The following is a 19,086-nucleotide window of genomic DNA, read 5'->3' on the forward strand; positions in this document are numbered from 1 at the left end:
TGCCTACAGGGAGATGGAAGTTATCCAAAGTGACAGGTTGGTGAGCTGGAAAGTGTCCAAATAGCTGGTTCATGACACAACATTTCAGTGCTTTTTCTTGAATAAATCTGGTATTCTGCTCTTTTCCTCGTAGTTGAAAGAATCCCGGGAAGTACTTGGTGTTTGTGTAAAAGGATGCACACGTGTTACATCTTAAATTACTGTAAATATATATCCTGGCCTCATAAAATGTTAACATATCTCTATCTAACTGTAGATAGATTGATGTAAGCAGGTAGGCTGCGGACAGGTGGATACGCAGCTCTGTGTGTGCATGAGAGCAAGCTGCTACCCAGGCTGTAGCAGTTTGATTACAAACCTATCAGCTCCTCAAACCTGCCTTTGGAACTTTCTCTTTGGCTGTGTAGTTATAACAACTCTGCCTCTTATAACAACAAACCTACATATTTTTCCTGAGTACCAATCCCCAAAGCTACTTCTACTGTGGTTCTTGCGGTGACATCTAGCTACTCCCCACCAACTATCTGCTGGCTGTCTTTGTTGAGCAGGCTGCTACAGGAGATGCCTGCCATGTATTTAATATATGTGTTTGTCACTTAGCTGTGCTATCCCCTACCTTAGCTGACACTTCTGAGTGATATACAGGCTGAATTTCTTCTTCCTTTACAGTGCTCACCACTCCTGTTTGTTTCTGATCACAAGTAGTCAGCATCTTTTCTAGACAGAAGATAAAAAGGCCAAAACTGTCTGAAATGTCTCTTTGTAAATCTATAACATAATCCCTTCCCATCATCCCAGAGGATCTTGTTTGCTCTCCGCAGAACAACAAAGATCAATTTGTTGTTATGGCACAGAGGTAATTTTGGTACAGAATTCATTTCTCTCTTCAGTGCTTGGCTCACTCATATTTTCAGGAATCCTTCCAAAATGGGTGTCTTGTGTTATGCACACATCTGTGGTAATCTTTACGTGTATATGTTGGTTGTAACATGCTGTGATAACTTTCAGCTTTTACAGTGCAGTTAAGTAAGTATCCAGTTGAAGGCACCACCTGCATGGAGAGGGATAAGCAAGGGCCCACTCTGGCTGTGAAATAGTTCCATTCAGTTTAACTTTGCAATGTATTATTCAAATTTGAATTCCACTCCATTGCATGCTGAGAAAAGATAGCTTTAGTTTCAATCGTACTGATTCACACAAATAAAGCCATTTGTTTCCTTATTGGAACTATTTTATCTTCTGATAATTAAAGCTCCAATTTTAGGAGAAAGTAACATAATGTCTGCTTAAACTTTCCTACACAGAGCATGATTCTTCTGTCTTCACTTGTGAGCTGCAGAACTCTTTGATTTGAATGAATATGCTCCTCTCAAACTGCAATACAAACACTAGCAAAATGATACCGCATGCTTTGTTAAGCCTCAGTCATTAATGAAATGTTGTCAGGATGGTTGTGAGCCCTCGAGGAATATATCCATGCTGTGTGCAGGAGGGCTTTAAGTATGTAACAGGAAAGATTTTGCCGTATTGTCTAACAGTGTTCTCCAGTTTTACTGTTTGTAATATGCTATGCTTCTGGATTTTGAAAACATAGTAAGGTTCGTGTCTTTTCCTATGGTAGGTGTCTATGTTGGGAATGCCTGGTAACATGACAGTATCTGTCCCAAGTTGTGCAGTTGTTCACTGTGGGTATTTACGAATAATTTTTGGTCAATATAACAAATTGCTCGATTATTGAAGGCAATTTTGCTTTTTCTATACAGGCTGTTTATATTGGCAATGCATTCTAGGTGGGAATAGAGGAATCTTGGATAAACTCCTAATACTAGACACAGTGATTCCATTTAAAATATGTGGGCCACTGCATTAACAGTGCAGTTTAAGCCTGGCTGAGAGCTAGAGCATTATTTCTTCCTGCAGGGCCTCCCTGCTGATCTGCAAGTATGATTTGCACGTCAGAATTGGCTCTCAGTGAACCTGTTGAGAATATGACTAGAAGGACTGGGACTTGTGTTCTTGTGTCCTGTGACAAGCTCCAGGGGATACTGGGGGCAAAGAAAGGAGTCCAGTATTAAGCCTGTATGGATAACTGAGAGGGTGTGTTGTCTTTATTCCATGGTTGCTCTCGGTCTTCCTTGTTAAAATAGATGTGCAAACTGTAACTAGAGTGAACATTGTTATCCAGAAAAGAGTTTTACGTCTATTGTGTAGAGGCTTTTATACTTTGGTTTTCTGGCAAGATTTATTCTGAATTCCTCAAGAAAGAAGTTTTTGTATTTAGGTCAGTTTTAAAACTAGCTCATTTGCTTTGTACCCATGGATGTATTTGGTGGAGTGCTTCTTCTGCTCGTGTCCACTTGGATGCATTCTTCATATTTTATTTCTTGGGTCAGTATGAAAGGATGGGTTTGGGGGGGTAATACTGCTTTTGTACATTAACAGCTACTATAGACATGTAGGGTAGGTGTAGCTAAGTGATTTTAACACCAGGGAAAAAAAAGACTATTTCTACCCTAAACCATTTTAAATCAGAATAAAGCACTTGCTGAAGATGGTGACATCTGCATTTGAGTTGTTCTCACCATTACAGTATTTATTTACTTTTAAAAAACAACTTCTGAGTGTCTTTGCTGCAGCCCCTTTGCTTTCAGCTGGTTTCTGTATTCTGCTCTTTGAATCAGTTTATCACTTCAGAGTAAGAAGAATGACATGGCAAAGCCGAGTCCAAAAATACTGAGCAGTCTGCTGAGCTGCAGCCTTGTAAGCATCATGTTCTTAGCTGTGATCCATCAGGAGCTCCATAACTTTTTTTGCCACATCAGTACGTGGGAGTATTCAGTAAATGTGAGGAGTCAACTATTGCTCTCACTTTTATCCCACACCTGGATATACTGGGAGCCAGGGAAGAAATCGTGCCAGGTTCCTGCTGAAATACACTCTCCAATGGCTTCTGTGTTTCCTATGGAAATATTGAAACCTGTGTGGAAAGGTTTTGCCAGATTCATCATAACAGGACTGGAGTGTAAAATCTGCAGCTTGAGGCTTTTTTACCTGTGTTCCTTCAGGGCATGAATGACATCTGAAGTGCAAGTGGCAGCATATTTCGTCCTCCGGAGATGCATTTGTGTACTTAGCTGAACAAACCTTGCTGTATCTCTTTCTAACTACTGGCTTTGAAAAACATTTTCAGTGTGAGGGAATTGATTTGTGGCAGTTTAGAGGCTGGGTTACAGGAAAATGGCTGACAGTAACTGCTGGAGAGACTGAAATTACGCTTACTGGCTTTGGCAGGGTCTACGTAGAGAATGACGTTTCCCATAAGCTCCCTGCTTCTGGTGTGAAAAGCTGCAGGTGGAGAAGAAATGTAGGTTGAGAGATAATGAGCTGGGGACTCCTCTGAGAAAATCTGCTATCAATTGTGATCATGACTGCTTCTCAGCATCAGAGAAATCTTTACTCAGGTTTTATCCTTCTGCAGTGTAGTCTGCTAAGACTCTAAGGCACTGACATGTCTTTTCTCTGGATGTTTGCAGAATGAAGCAGTGATACAATTGTCCATAAGGCTGGTAGTCTGGGTTCTTGTATGACTTCTGCTTATTTTATCATCAGCCTTCTGGGAGCCAGAATTACCCATTTTGAGGGTGGCTGGTGACAAGAGCAGAGCAAGCGAGAACCCGCTGCTTATCACAAACTCCTGCTACATGTAATTTTACTTCATCAGCAACCATCAGATTGCTGTGTTCTGGAGAGCTCAGTGACATGTATTTTGTGGGGTACAGTTAAAAACGTGAGAATTACATGATAAAAAGTCTTTGGGTGTGCTTGTTCTCTTCCTTTGCCTTCGCCAGTTTTACATGTTTCATGCTGTCTGTAATGCAGGCATTAGGAAACTCAAAGTGCAGATTTGTAAGACTTCCAAGAATATTTTATAACCAGCACAACTTAGTATCCTGACAGGCTCTTTAACAACCCAACAGCTTGACGTTGCTAATATATAATGGGCAGTGACAACACAGGGACGTTTTGCTTTGCTTGCATCTGACCTGTTGTGCAGTGCTTCTCTTTCAAGCCATGAGAATGGACGCAGGTATAGTTTCCTTCACAAGCATTCTGAAGGCAATTTTTTTCAGTCACGTTTTCAGCCAGGTGCACTGATTGATCCATAATTCTCTGTGACTTTATTCTGTCATCTTATAGGCCACTTCTGTCCTGTTTAATGCTTTGCTTGTGAGGTGCACAGATTATTATGCAGGGCAGGTGCCTTTAAAAATTAATTGTACTACCATTACTGCCTGCCTACTTCCTAAAAATAGAGAGAAGTTGCTTTGGAAAAGCCTTGCTCTTTGTAAGGAGAGGATTTGGAAAAAAGCCCACTTCAGTTTATAATTTGCAGCCTGAAAAATAATTTAGCCTTGCAATGGCTCTCTAAGCTTTGCATCAATGGTAGGAGCACCAGGTATTGAACACAAGCTCCAGTGCAGCTTGTTCCCTGACAGAGACACCAATTCTAAGTTACAGCATTATTGCCGTGTGTAGCAATGTTTTAATATTCCTGCTGTCCTGTCAGAGCAGTAAAACTCTGGCATTATGTCTGTGGAATATGACTGAATCACTTCTGTGTGGAGTAGAAATAAGTCTCAGCACTGAAAATAAAACCCACGAATGTGGTGGTTTTTACTTCTGAACTTGCTGGGATCATTGTTTTCCTCTCAGATGTTTGGTTTATGGTAAATCCCAGGAGATTCACAGTTCATTAACATAGAAGCATCTGTGTGCAGTTAGTGTTCCACCTGTGGCTGAGGCCTAGCAGGAGCAAGAGGATTGTGTTGATCCAGACCAAAAGGTCATCATCTTCTTGTCAGTGCTCAAGATGTTACCATCGCTGCCTTTCAGAAGACAGCAGTGCCTGATCTGTACCCAGCCTGCTGCTGCGCTAGAGGCATAAACTGGCAGGATGGTTTCTTTGTCTCATCACAGACACAACTGTGTGCAGTTTTTCTGCTGCTTTCCAGAGAAACAAGAAACCAAGCGACTGCATGGCCCCAGGAGTGAGCAAGGCAGGCAACCCAGAACTTGTTATTGAAGCTTGGGTTATCTTAGAGTGTGTTAGCAAAAAATAACTAGGTATGCAATTCCGCTTGATGTGCTTGGGTTTTGTCTTGTAAAATGAGAAAACCCAATCACAACACTTAAATGTGCTAGAAACAACAGAAATGTTGCTGTTTATTCTGTCAAGATTGCAATGTTAGTCTCCTAACAGTAAGTCCAGAAAAAGCTTTATAAGACAGCAGTGTCAGGCTATGTGAGTGGCAGCCTAAAGGCATAGAATAATAGAATAGTTAGGGTTGGAAAGGACCTTAAGATCATCTAGTTCCAAACCCCCTGCCATGGGCAGGGACACCTCACGTATTCTTGTATAACAGGAGTGACCAAAAATTTCCTTTTTTTTTTTTTTTTAATTTTTATTTTTGTGTACTGATAGAGACATTTGTGTTCCCGCTATTATCTCATTAATAGCTTCCAGACAGCCGTAGGATTCACATAGTTATGACTGCTGCAGACTGTGAAGGTTTATCTTCACACACTGCATGTCCCCATGATACTACATAGACTTGTACTTTAGGTTGTTTCCTCCTTTAGCTTGTCTTGAAATGCTGGTGTGCCCAAACCCGTGGGGGAGCACCACTGGTGAAGGAGGAAGAGCCAGCAACAGAGAAATTCATTTGAACAAAGGCTAGGTTTGGGATTTTTTCAGCTGCTAACAGTGACTGGTCTAAACTACTCTGCCCGCCCACTGCCCATATCCTACACAATGTCTTCCTTAGTTTCTTTGCCACCAAAGAACCTCTTCCCTACACAGTGCTATGAAATCCTGAATAATATATTCATGAATTCAATAGAGTGCAGGTGCTTTTCTCTCTCCTCCAAGATCCTGGTGGCTACATTATTGATTTCCTGGTTTTGTGCTTGATTATTCTGTTCTTCCCTAGCATCTGTGACTTGGGATGTATGACCTGCTCAGGCCAACGTAATGTCCTGGAACTCTCTAATTGCAGCACTGTCATTTAGGTTTTTACAATGATCTGAAAGGGGTAAGGGAGCTCCACTACTGTTCCAGTGCTTCACATTTGCCTTATTCATTTGGCAGCAACACATACACAATATTGTTTCTCCTCTTATTTGGTTAAATTCCTTTCTGTCTTTGGGTTTTTAAAAATGGGTTATAATTAGTTGCTAAAATTATTTTAATATTTCAAGATCTGTATTTAGCGATCTCACAGGCTGGGAAGTTAAACTGAGCAGTAAATACAAGTCACTTTCTTTAAAAAGTATAGTAGTACATGCTTTTTTGAAAGATGTTTTTTAAAGTCAAGAAGTTCAGTAGGAAGGAGTGTATAGCATCTTGTACTGTTTATCTGGTTTCGGGGGACAAAATACTGGCACTGAGTTCCACAGTCCAGTGATTCTGATTGAAGCTATGAAATGCTAGCAGTATCCTTTAAAATTAAAACTGAGCAAAACAAGTTACCTTTTTCCTCCTCAACAAAACATGCCTTAAAAGCAGATAATGATCCAAATGGAAATTAAGATTTCAGCTCCCTTTGAAGTTAAATAAGAGCATGAGAATCACCTCTGGTTTTCCAAGCTCTTTTGTTACTATTGTCAGCTTGCAGCCATAATTCTGAGAGGGCTTTGTTTGAATAGAAACCACACAATAGATCACAGGAAGCTGTAATGTAACACTCAGCTCAATGTGTTTGTGCTAAATTAGATGAGAAAAGAACTTGCTTATAAAACATACCATAATGATGCCATCAAGAGGTTAGTCCTCTTAAAATATCTTGCAAATTCTTTTGAATATGTGATAGTAGAGAATCTGCCAAATGCTTGTCCTCTCTTTCAGTCCCATAGAGGTGATTGTGTATTCATTACTATGTTAAAATGACAAAAACTTACTGGCTTCATAAGCAGCTCCTTTTGTGTCATTTCAATGGAGTGGTGTAATAAGGATGATTCTATATACCATGACCTAATAAGCTTTTATCAACAGTTTCTGTAGTATAGTTCTGAAACTGCTATTAAATCTAATAGCATTAATATAGAAAGGTAATCAGTGGAGGTGTAGCTTGCAATAGTTCTAATCATAATCTTTTTTCTGTATGTGTCATTAGATATGTGCAGATGTTCCCACACATTCTGTATCGCAGTGACTAATCATAAAAATAAGAGACTTAGAATACTGAATATTTTTGGCAGAAAAGCAACACAAAGCAAGAAGTTTCTTTCTGGTGTATAGTTGTCATTCCCCAAAGGGTGGAAGGATCATATGGCCAGAAGTCCCGGCACCACAAATACCTTGATATTCACGTTTGCTAATGTGCAGGGAAAATGTTGGAAAATTAGTGTTTGGGAAGACCTACTATAACAGTGCTTTTGTAGCTATACTCTCGCGTATTCTGAGGAGGATTTATGTTTGGGGGGGGGGTTTGTCTGTATGTGAGGTGAATTTTAGAAAGGATATCATTTGTTGTCAGAAAGATTGAATGCCACAGTCGCCAAGGTGTTGCCTTTGAAGATGCTAATGTCTGTTACAACAAAACCTCATAGAAACCAAACAGAATCCCCCAAATGCCTAAAACCCCAAAATCCCACTCAGCAACCCCCCAGACAAACCAGGGACTTGTCCTATTTCTCTTGTCCGAGTGCCTTCATTGAGCAACTGAGAGACAGTCACACTAGTGATGGAGCATAAGCCAGGGCTTTCTGGAATTCAATGTGGTCTCCTCTTCGTTGGCAAAGTTGCTGTCCCAGCCTCATGGGGCAGATTAAGTGGTCAAATTGAGAAGCTTCCCAAGCAGATACAGTTCTAGGACTGTTTAGAGCACATATGAACAAAGATGGTTCTAAAAGAGTGTTTTGTATCTAAGTATGGTTATGTATTTACCCTTACATTTATAATTATGTGATTGTTCATCTCCCATAGTAATGGCCTTGCCTTTTTACAGGCTTTTCCCTGGCTTCTCTCTTCCTTAGTTAGAAAATGGAAGAAAAAACCAAGAGCTAAAATGCTCCCTGATTTAGTTATTCAAAGTAATTTCTACTCCCATCCTCATCCTAGTTTTCTAGAGAGTGCATACTGAATTCAGCTCTCTTTGGGCTGGTGCAGAGTTATTAAACCAATATTCTTTATTCTGCCAGAGCCCAGGTGGCATGTGGTAATATGACAGAATTCCCCCAAAGGAGATGTATGTTTGCAGACAATGCTCCTTTAGTGATTTGCTCTGTGTATTACCACAGATTGAGGATTCTTTGGTTCTGTGATATTATAACTGAAACTAACACATCTGGGACATGTTAGAAGTAGCATTCCCTAGGAAAAGACACACTGAGGAGGATGCTCAGTTGGCAGTAGTTAGCGGAATACCCACAAACAGGTCGTTCTGTAATTTGTGAGGTTTCATCCTGTCATGTTTATACAAGTGTTCCCATGGGGTTTTCTTCTTTCAGCCTATTCCTTATGCTTTCTGTTAACTGTGTTACCTCAGATTCAACATGCAAAGAGCTGTCTTAGGGTTTTGTTGTTTTTTTTTCCTGTGAACTTTGAATTTTAGGCGCTCTAACCCAGCCTTAAGATTTTTTTCATACTTAAAGGTGGAGCCCCCCTTATATGGAAACTAAAAACCTAAAATATACCCCCCTGTTGGATAGCATTTAAGCATTTTCATATGTCAGATGCAAAATAAAACTGCTAGTTAGAAAATGACAGAAGAGGTTTCTATACATGCAGTGTTAACCCTAACCAAGTTTTATGTCAGTACATCCTCCTTCCTTGATGGGAAAGTCCCTGTTTATGCACAGTGGATGCATTTTACATGATTGTCTGATGTAGTAGGAATTCTTTTCAAACTCTGTGGGTAAATTCATATAGATATTGTAGCTCCAGTGCACACACATGCTTGAATCTATCTCAATTCTTCCATTTTCCCCTACTGTAGCTGTGAAAGAGCAGAGAGCAACATTTTTTGTAGCGCGAGTCCCTTGGCCAGGGTAGTGTTGGCAGCCAACTGAGTTAGCAGGGCAGCTTCAGGGCAAACACCTCTGCATCTCCATGAATTGCAGCTAGTTTGCTACCACAATCTTGAGGATCCTTGTGAAAGGCTCAGGGTGTTTGGGGATTTTTTTTGGTGCCCCTTCATATATTCATTGTCTAGGTCCTCTTCATAAACCTTTGTGTAATGTCATCAACAGCATGCAAATTAACTTCTTTCTTTGAGGCAGGCTGAGTATGAAATATTGCTTTAAAGGAAATACTGACATTACTCCTGGCTTTAGGCAATGTGTATGTGCCGGGTACACTGAATATGTCTTGTTGTTACCCTTCCCCACCTCCACAGACCAGAACAGACCATAGACAGGTTTAACCCCATCACAGCAGTAGTCAAAACAACTTGAAGATACAGAGGTAAAGATAAACTAGTATTTAAAAGAAGCTATAAATACAGCAGTGACTTCCTAACTCTTGCCATTTGCAGCCTGGCTTTATCATTCTTTTTACAATATTAAACAAATGACCAGAGTGCCAATACGATGCTCTTGCTGTGGAAGGGAACAAATGACAGTTGCAACTGCCAGGTTAAAAGCTCTTTGGCATTAGTGTCCATCTAAAATACCAGGAAGAGTACCAGGCTCCTCACGGAAAAATTGATCTGGTTTTTACAGTGGCTATAAAAGTCAGTGATTTGAAATTAATTTCATTTTAATTTCTCATCAACTTGGGTCTTACAACTTAGCTATGCCTAAGTAAAAGGGTAGACACTGACCTTGCAAAAGGGTTATCAACGTCACTGATTTGAATCTCAGCCTAAGAGATGGCTGCACGCTGTCATTTGCAAATGTTTGGGTACGCTGTGGTTTTGGAAGCTCAAGTGCAGCTGTGCTATTGCTCAAAATGCAATAATACAATAAAAGCTTACATAATTTACAAGGCAATGTATTGGTGGATTCATTAGAGATTGCTACTAATTAATCCTAAACATACACAGGTGGTAGATTTGTTAGTAATAGTTGCAAGTTGTTGGAAAATTGTTTTTATTGTGCCTTCTTTTCTTTGTAAGGCAATTAAAAAGCAAGAGGGAATTTTCTGGAGCAGTTTTAAGCAGAGCTATTATGATAAAGCTCTGCTTTAACCATCCACAAATATACTGTATTAGTTTCATCTCTGATCATGTAGTTGAAGTTTAATTTAATTTCTCTGTCTTTAGTGGGTGCAGCTGAAAAAGAACAAAATCAATTAAACAGTGGCTGAGTTCTGGGAATACAGGAGGTGGCTCTGTTTAGTTTTAAGGAAATGAATCAGCATATAAGACACTTATCTTCACATGTGTACATGTGAAATATATGGTTTAGAAATAAAAGATGTTATTGCTCTTTAATGAGCTTAAAGTGTTCAGTTCTAGTCTTTCCTGTTGGTCTCCCTTGCAGCTCATGTGTTTGCTTTAGTCCTATATATTGCCAATCCCATCTGGGATAACCCTGGGCAGGAGACTAGCTCCAGCTCATTCCAGCCACTGTATCATGTCCGTCAAAGTTCCCAGTTTGTTTCTAGTCCCTTGAAATGCAAGAGACAGTGAACAAATTGGGGATAACATTTTTAATCTTAGTCTTTGCTTGTGTTTTGCATATGTGCTTTCGTTGTTTCTGTGGAATACTGACTGCACTGTCTTTAGCACAGGAATGTGTTCACTGGGACGCTTGGCAGGACAAGCCATGCTTTGCCAATTTGGCTGACCATCTGGTTTAGTGGCAACGGGGAAATGGAATGGCACTTCAAATAAGAAATCAGTGAAATAAGCAGCCTGACAGCACCAGGATACTTGGGACTGGGACCAGGGCAGGAAGTTTCTTCTGGTCTATGAGACCAGTCCGGAAACTAAAGTAATTGTGGTGAAACAGGCAGTGTATGGCAGAGGAAGAGGGAAGAGATGCAGCATGACGCTGCACAGATCCCTGAAGGCAAGGATAGAAGATTTCATCTGATACAGCAGAGCCGAGGTGGGGAGTGTGGGCAGCAGTGGTTAAGTGAGGAGGTGAAACACTGACAGTTTTTGGTAACTGCTCTGAACAAGCTAGTTCAGTTTTCAAGCAGTGACTGCTCATTGCCTTCCTGCTTCATAGAATCATAGAATAGTTAGGGTTGGAAAGGACCTTCAGATCATCCAGTTCCAATCCCCCTGCCATGGGCAGGGACACCTCACACTAGACCATGTTACCCAAGGCTCTGTCCAACCTGGCCTTGAACACTGCCAGGGATGGAGCATTCACAACCTCCCTGGGCAACCCATTCCAGTGCCTCACCACTCTTACAGGAAAGAATTTCCTTCTTATATCCAACCTAAACTTCCCCTGTTTAAGTTTTAACCTGTTACTGCTTGTTATCCAAATTTTATTTGTACCTATTTCTTGAGGATTAACACAATGTTAATATTCTGGGAGAAGTGGTAAATAACACAACTATGTGTGAGCACTGACTTAAGCACAAGCTAGATCAATTACAGTAGAGTGTTGATGCTAGCCAGAGACTGAAGTAGTAATTCTGGAGTGGATTTATGGCACAAACCTGATCAAACAGCCAAATCTACCAGCAGCAAAAAAACATTGCAGAGAATGAAAAATCTTCTTTTTGGAATATTGCTGAGAAATAAACAAAAAGTTAAAAACAAATAAAAATAGATGTCAAAGGGTGTGTTCTAAAAAAGTTATGCTGCTTTTACGTCACAGCATAAGCCATTCTCTTACTGCTTTTATCTATGTCTGAGAAAGTCTTAACTGAAGTAAGTCTGGAGTTGCCTTGATTGCCTAACTTGTGACATACCTTTAAATCTTACAGAGCAGCTGTTTTACTCTTTCATTGTGTTATAAAATTGTCCTATATTTTTCCATCTGGTAGTCATCTCTTTTTATAGTTGCAAATCCTTTTGGATAAATCATATGAACGTAAAGAAAACAGTACAGCAAGCTAAACCAGCCCAGCATGTTTTCAGCCAGAAATCAGAAGCTGTCAGTAAGATATGGAAGAAGGATGCTTAAGCTTCTGTTCAGCTATAAAAGACAAGAAGACTGTGAACTGTGTGAATATATAAATGGGAAATGAAAACCTCAGACCTACTGAGAGTAGATGAATCTGTTATTGTGAATTATTAGTAAGGTGTGCTCATTGGCGAGCTCCAGGTCCATATGGATTAGGAGCTATTTCCCAATTCAGACATACTCCACACATCTGATGAATACCCTGGCTTGTTGCATAGCAGCCTATTCTTATGCTTACATTTTTGCACTTTTACAGCTAGAAATGGTACATTTTAGGACAGCACATGCATTGGCAGTGACATCTATTTCTGGAGAAGAAACAGAACTACTCCATTAGCATTTCTGCTTATTTTTTCATTTCAGAGTGCTACTGTTCAGTGTTTCCAGAATAAGATAAAGATGTCTGTGCTAACCTCTACATATGCCACAGTTCTCAAGGTTTAATATGGTTTTCTGAGGATCTGTGGCTTCAAACCACTAAGGTTTTTTATGACATCACTAAGCACCTTTCATACTTGGCTGGTAATTTTGTTGCCCTCTGCTCATGATGCTGCATGGGTGTGATGACTCAATGATTCTGTGATGACAGTATTTTCAGAGGCCTTCTCAACTATGTGTTCATGACTTTTACCATTAGCTTGAGGCAGTTGATTGGTTAGCTTTGCTTTACTTACGTTAGAGATAATATATTTATTACTTTTCCTCCAGAAAGTTTTTTGCACTAGATTTGAACAGAAAGAAAAAAGACAGAACTGTTTGGCTTGTAGAAATCCTACATCACCCTTTTTGTGTGCACCACTGCTGCAATTACAATTACTAAGATGTGATGAATTTTGAAACTTGTGGCTTCACCTGAAAGGGAGCTCAGAATTAAATCTATACTAAGCTGCAAGATCACTCCCTACCCCACAAAAATGTTGGACCTTCTGGTCCAATACAGAAAACTGCAGTAATCGACATAAACCATCATGAGTGAACATGTGGTTACAGATTGTGAAGATGGTGGTACAGGAGTCCTCTTAACTTACATTAATTATGAAGGTAAGTAAAATGAGCATTTGAAACATCCACTAATCTGCTAGAAAGGGGATGTAAAACCTCTACATCATTTTTGTCCTTCAGAAGTCTTTGGATTATTAGCAGTTATTCATGTTTCTATCTTGTCTGCTTTTTAATGATGAACATGTGGCTATATGTTTACACTCAGGGTCTATGTTGATCAAGTGCTCTTTTAATGAAGATAAATGTTACTTAAGTGCCAACACAAAATAAATAACCTCCTTAGTCCTTGCACAAGTACACCTGCATGAAGGTTACCCACCCTAGAGCCACAGGAATAGTTCTGCCAGATTTGGAGCAAAGTGTAGCTCCATTGGAGGTTATTTCTGTTGCTCTTTGGTTTCTAGTGCATTTGCTTTATTCTTGCAGTGCTAGTGTTATTTGAAGTTACTACGGCAACCTGTCACCATCTGCTATTAGAAAGTATGCTGGGATTTAGTTGCTAGGTGTTGAAGTCTGTCATCTTACTCATATAACCCTAATGTTTTCAGATATTTCTTTTCCTGTTCATATTGCACCCACAGCTAATATGTGCTCTAACAGTGCAAATCATTCCACATTCTTTCTGCCTGACCTTAGGAAGCTCTATTTGTTTTGCACAATACATGTCTGATCCTTTAGATGTACTTTGTATAGACCCAACCGAAGCAGCATTTCTTTTACCTAAGCCACTCTTTTGCAGTGTTTATACTGGAGCCAGCATTAGAGGTCATTTAAGTTTGATTTTAATTATGCTTCTTTTAAGTGGGTGGGGAATTTGAGTGCTTCCTGACACATTTTCTCCTCTGACTGTCATTTGATTACCTGTTTCCTCATGTTCCTGCTCCTGATCAAGCGCAATGTTCAGACTATTGATTCCTTATTTCTTCACACATTTTATGAAGGGCCATCAGCCAATTGGCTAATTAAAAATTAGAATTCAGTGCTGTTTCCACTCCAGGTTCTTTTACGTTTCAATGGAATGTTTTAAGGCTGGAAAACGTGTTTTATTAAATCTCCTTGTAGCAGTGCAGTGTGGTCAGAATTATTTCTGTTAATTTTCCTGTGAGTGTTGTCTCATTAGTCAACTTTGTACTTGGATACGTTTACCTTTTTTATACGTTTGATCTAATTCCAATCAACATTTCCTGCTGTAATTCACAGGATAAATCCTAACAGGCTGAAGCACAGCTGAAGAGACTTACTTATTAGGATTCTTTCTGAAGAAGTTCACCTTCTCTGCCACAGCCTTTTTTATACTGTTCCATCCCTACATACAATGCTTGACTTAATGAAATGAAGGTTTGAATTTTAAGCATTAGACTTGTATTTGTAAGTGGTGTTTGATTCTGAAGTTCCTCTGGCCATCCAGTGAAGATGCAGCCTGCATGCAGAGTGCAATAAATTGTTCTCATGCAAAACTTACTGTGTTTTCAAGCAGTTCATGCTCTTTGCACGTTCCAGTAAGAGGTATTTATACACCATAGGAGAATTTAAGTGACTATATAACGATATCTGCAGATTTCATCACAGCTCTTTATAGTCCTATATTACACTTAAGTTCTAGCAGTGAGAATGGTAATGCTGAGGCTGCCGAAGTGCCTCAGAGATCTGAAGCTGCATCTGAGAAACGAGTCTTTATTGCTGGCATTGGGGGATTAGGAGGGAGGGGCAAGCTTTTAACCTATAAACCAGCTTGCAATTCATTTCTGATAGTGGAGATTGCTGGCAGATAATTATCAAAGATCAGACAGTATTTGTGTATTTTGCTGCTTTACAGCTACATGGAAATGATGGAGGAAGTTTTTGTAGCAAGCAAGCTTTACTGTCACCTTTTTATCTATCGTTCAGTCCCACCGATGTGAATTTGAGAGGCTGGGTGTGAGGTACTGGCACCAATATCTGATCTTTGCTTACAGCTCTTTTCAGTAATCAAGGCATATCATCTGTTAATTTTAAAATCACCATACACAGGTCCTAAGAACAGGCACTAGTGCTGTACCAGAATCACACACATAGCCAGACACATCTTGGAAGTTGGTTTTGACAGAAGAAATAACCTTCTTCAAGTCTGTGTGCCTTTAAGTGTCATAATACATCTGTTTAATGCTTGGGAAGAAATGCTGCTTTTTGCAAGAAGTGTCTGTCTAACACGGGTCTGGAAAGGCATTCGGTGCTGAACGTTCAGCTACTGGAAATAGGAGCTTTCTGCATGTGCAGTTCTCTAACTTCTGTCAGCAATCTTTTTTCAAAATCAAGACATCAGATGGCAACCCCTCCCCAAATTCATTACTGAATGCTTTGCAATTCATTATTACTTTCAGCTACACATTTAACATCCCAGAAAGGATTTCTTTTCTGATCCATAACTGTAGAAGTGAAGTACTACAGCAGGAAAACCAGCATTTCTTTTTAGAAGAGCATCAGTACCCGAGAAGACACGGTTCCTTACCTGACAGCTTTTGGTTTACCTGCCGAAAATGTGTCTTCTTAGGCTTAAAAAGTAGACAAGCTTCTCAGTAGCACTAACGTGACTCCAAAAGAAGGCAGCATAGCTCCTTTAGGTTGTAATTTTCAGTGTTTCTAAGCAAGAAGTGCTGGGTCTGCTCACGTAGGAATAAATAAGTAGAAACCGGCGGCACAAAGTGCACGGCTGCTCCATGTGGAGGGGAAAGACCCCTAGTGGCCACAGCCTGAAGCTGAGGGACGCTTCCCTGCCCTGAGCTGGGACAAAATGGTTGGGTGCGAGAGACTGCAGCTTCTGCCTCGGCGGCGATGGGTGCCTTCCAGATGTGACGGGACTACAGAGGGGATCGGAGCTCAATAGAGAATCTGGCCAGCCCCGGCTGGACGGGAAATTCTGCTCAGAGTGAATTCCAGCGCGTCCCTTGTATCCATTCTAAACCGGTCCCGTGAAAAAGTCCAAGTACATCCAGACAATTATTTTCAATGTTTGTCTACTTCTAAGTCTCTTCTTTAAAGAAAATCTGAGGAGTTAAAGCAGCTTCACTTTAAAAACGATGATTGAAACTTCAGCAAATGCAAAGGCATCGATAGGGAGGATTCTTCACTATCTTAAAGGAGAACTGCAAATCACTCACTGTTATTGCCAGAGAGATCGATGTCTTTGTGACTTCCAGTAAATCACAGTGAAAAGGCAGGATTATAAATCATTTCTGTCTTCCAGCATTGAGGAAATATTTTTCAGGAATTGAGAAAAAAGAAAATATTTCCTTTTAAGGAAGTTTGGAAGGAGTTGACGGAGGAAGGTGACAGAATTGTACAGAAGTTTCCCAGAGTGCAGAAATAGCTGCTGAAATGACTGCAGAGTGTAAAAACATACGCTTTCTTACAATATTTCTTCCTGTGAACAGCCCATATTCCTAGAATGATCAGCAAATATTTGGGCTAATATATTTTCTTCCCATAAATTCCTAATGGAAGAATTCTGGCATCACGTGCCTTTTAGAAATCTTAAGGTAATACGGAGTTGTGCTTTGTATCCGGAGTTCTTGTCACAGTGTGTGTTTCCATGGGGCATTACATAAACAAGGCAACTTTCTCACCAGAGCCTATCCCTTGCCAGGGCAGCTTTTGAATTACCCTTTTCAAGTTAGTAAGATGTTTCTTTCATCTGGGCTTACAAAAGCTTGACCATTATTGTATTTTACACACATAAAAGGGTGTACCAGGCATTTAGAGTAGTTTGGCTTTAGAAAGAGCACGACCCAGTATCTGAAGCTATCTGCATGTGTTGATTTCTGTCTCGTTTTCTTTCAGAGTCATTTTGTGGCATGCATGACAGCAATCTTAAACCAGATGAGCAACCAGCATTATTCAGTTTACATTGAAACTTTTCAGACAAGTTCCGAACTAGTGGTGAGTACAAAATAGCCACGGGGGATGAGAAATAATCCCCCCCAAAATTTCCTGTGAAAAATCTGTAGTATTGTTTTGGAGTATCTTGTCTGATTCTTCCTCGAATTAAGTCTGTGTCTGTACAATTTCCACCTCTATGTCATTGTAATGGTGAGCTTGGCCAATACAGTAGTCAGAGACATAAATGCCACAGTTGTACCCTAGTACCAAGGTAATAATCAAGAATACGTAATGGAATCTTTGAGTTATACTGTTCTGAAGAGGGGAAAAACCCAGCCCCTCCCCCAAACCCACAAAACAACAAGCAACAAAAGCAACCCTCAACTAACTGAATCCCCCCTCCCCACGTCACCCGAGGCGAGTGGTGTCCACTTTTCATTTCCACCATTGAGTCTACTCCTGGTCCAGATAATGTTCTAAGCTAAATGCAGTGAATGCCTTATTCTTGCAACACATTATTTTATGCCAGCTGTTTCTGGCATAGTTTACCAATATTTGGGGTATATTCTCGTTTGTACCAGTAGTCACTGCATTCTAGAAGATTTCAGTAGTCCCATATCTGTCCTTTAACACTCCTGATATAACTCTTAAATAAGTCTGTGTGTTGGCAAGGGGTTTGATCACACCACCTGCAGTTTGCCCATGGAGGTAATATTTTCAGTTGGCAAGATTTATTCATTTTCCTTTCTTTCTTAAAGTCAGAGTGGTGCCATAACTGCAGTGCTCACAGATCAGATCTTAGGCAGCATTTGCAATTCTTCATGTGCTTTAGTTTATTTGAAAACCTAACACTACTGTAATATAATTTCAGCTTCCAAGCAGCTTGGCTACTTGGTCCTGGAAGTTCTGGTAACCCTTGAACTACTTCCAAGAGCTCTGCAGAGGGAGGGGAAAAGACATGAAGGAGACCTGAAATGGTTGTGTTTATTTTATTTAAGTTCATTATGCAGTCATCTCTAAATACTCCTAGGAAAAGTAGCAAGTGTTTAGTTTGTTTGGAACCTTTGTCAGTGCCTTCAGTTTTTAATTTAGAATACTAAATTTGGACTAAATAAATATCCTGTATTTTTCAAATCTATTAATTCTTTATGCATAGTGAGACTGGTTTGCTAATTAATAAATAATTCAACAGCTTTACTCCAAAGTACTAGAACTTGTTCTTTCCATTCATTTATGGTTTATCTCTTTTGAAGAGCCCAATGTAATGGCTTTTAGCTTTCATCTGCAATCTGAGACTGCTGTTTTGCAGAACTTCTGTTCCAATCTTGAGCATACTGATATCAGTAGGATTTTTTTCCATTGGCTTCACTGGAAAGCAAAGAGGAACCCTTCATCTTAGTTCTTTAATCACAGCAAGAACACTTAAACTTTGTGTTACTTGGTCACAGGCTTACTTTATTTTGTTGTTCTAGGACTTCTTGATGGAAACATTCATAATGTTCAAAGATCTCATTGGAAAGAATGTTTACCCTTCAGACTGGATGGCAATGAGCATGGTGCAGAACAGGTAAAACGGGGCTGGAGGATGAGTGCTCATGTTCCATGTGTTTGTGAAAAGTGACTTGTTTCACGGCTCACATAAAGTTTTGCTGTGTAGCCTAAGATGAATATATCATTCCATTTGGTGAATACCAAGGTCATAATCTGAAATAATTCACTGACAAGGCATTAAATAGCTAGCTGCTTCTGCTTTAAGTACACTTACAGCGGAAAGGCAAAACCAAATTATTTAACAGTAAAAAGGGAGTATATAGTTGGTCTCCATGTTGACAGTCAACAGAAACCAAACTGTAAAAGGCCTGTTGAATCTTAAATGTACAATTTCTGCACCTGGTCAGAATGTCTTCACTAATACGTCAGCAAGTTCATTGTGACACAAGAGTCATCAAACACAGATTTCTTTCTGAACTAATATGGTACTTGGATTGTTAAAAGGTCTGAGGATAAAGACTGAATATTTGAGCACGACACACTGTAGGAGGAGGTTGGATCCCTGGTGCTTGCTGAAGCTCACATCATTGAGGAAATGTGTTGCTAGACTATGAATTGTTTGGGGTTTCATCATGAGCAATTACTAAAACC

General features: G+C 39.9%; 2 protein-coding genes and 1 long non-coding RNA gene across 5 annotated transcripts in view; 1 reads left to right on the forward strand and 2 right to left on the reverse strand.

Moving 5' to 3' along the window:
• Nucleotides 1-15,716, reverse strand: part of INSYN2B (inhibitory synaptic factor family member 2B) — a 29,126-nt gene extending 13,410 nt beyond the window's left edge. For both annotated transcript variants that reach the window (XM_062629199.1, XM_062629200.1), the window contains exon 1: nt 15,578-15,716. The gene's annotated coding sequence lies outside the window, so the exon portion shown is untranslated. The remainder of the gene's footprint in view (nt 1-15,577) is intronic.
• DOCK2 (dedicator of cytokinesis 2) overlaps nt 1-19,086 on the forward strand; it is a 167,157-nt gene that overhangs the window by 82,700 nt on the left and 65,371 nt on the right. For both annotated transcript variants that reach the window (XM_062629202.1, XM_062629203.1), the window contains exons 28-29: nt 16,906-17,004; nt 18,417-18,511. In XM_062629202.1, coding sequence (XP_062485186.1) covers nt 16,906-17,004; nt 18,417-18,511 — 194 coding nt within the window. The remainder of the gene's footprint in view (nt 1-16,905; nt 17,005-18,416; nt 18,512-19,086) is intronic.
• Nucleotides 1-19,086, reverse strand: part of LOC134169018 (uncharacterized) — a 230,071-nt gene that overhangs the window by 62,896 nt on the left and 148,089 nt on the right. The window lies entirely within an intron of this gene.

This window comes from Pezoporus occidentalis, unplaced genomic scaffold, assembly GCF_034315485.1.
Source record: "Pezoporus occidentalis ecotype Australia unplaced genomic scaffold, CSIRO_AGI_Poc_V1 ctg33, whole genome shotgun sequence".
Classification (NCBI taxonomy): Eukaryota; Metazoa; Chordata; class Aves; order Psittaciformes; family Psittacidae; genus Pezoporus; species Pezoporus occidentalis.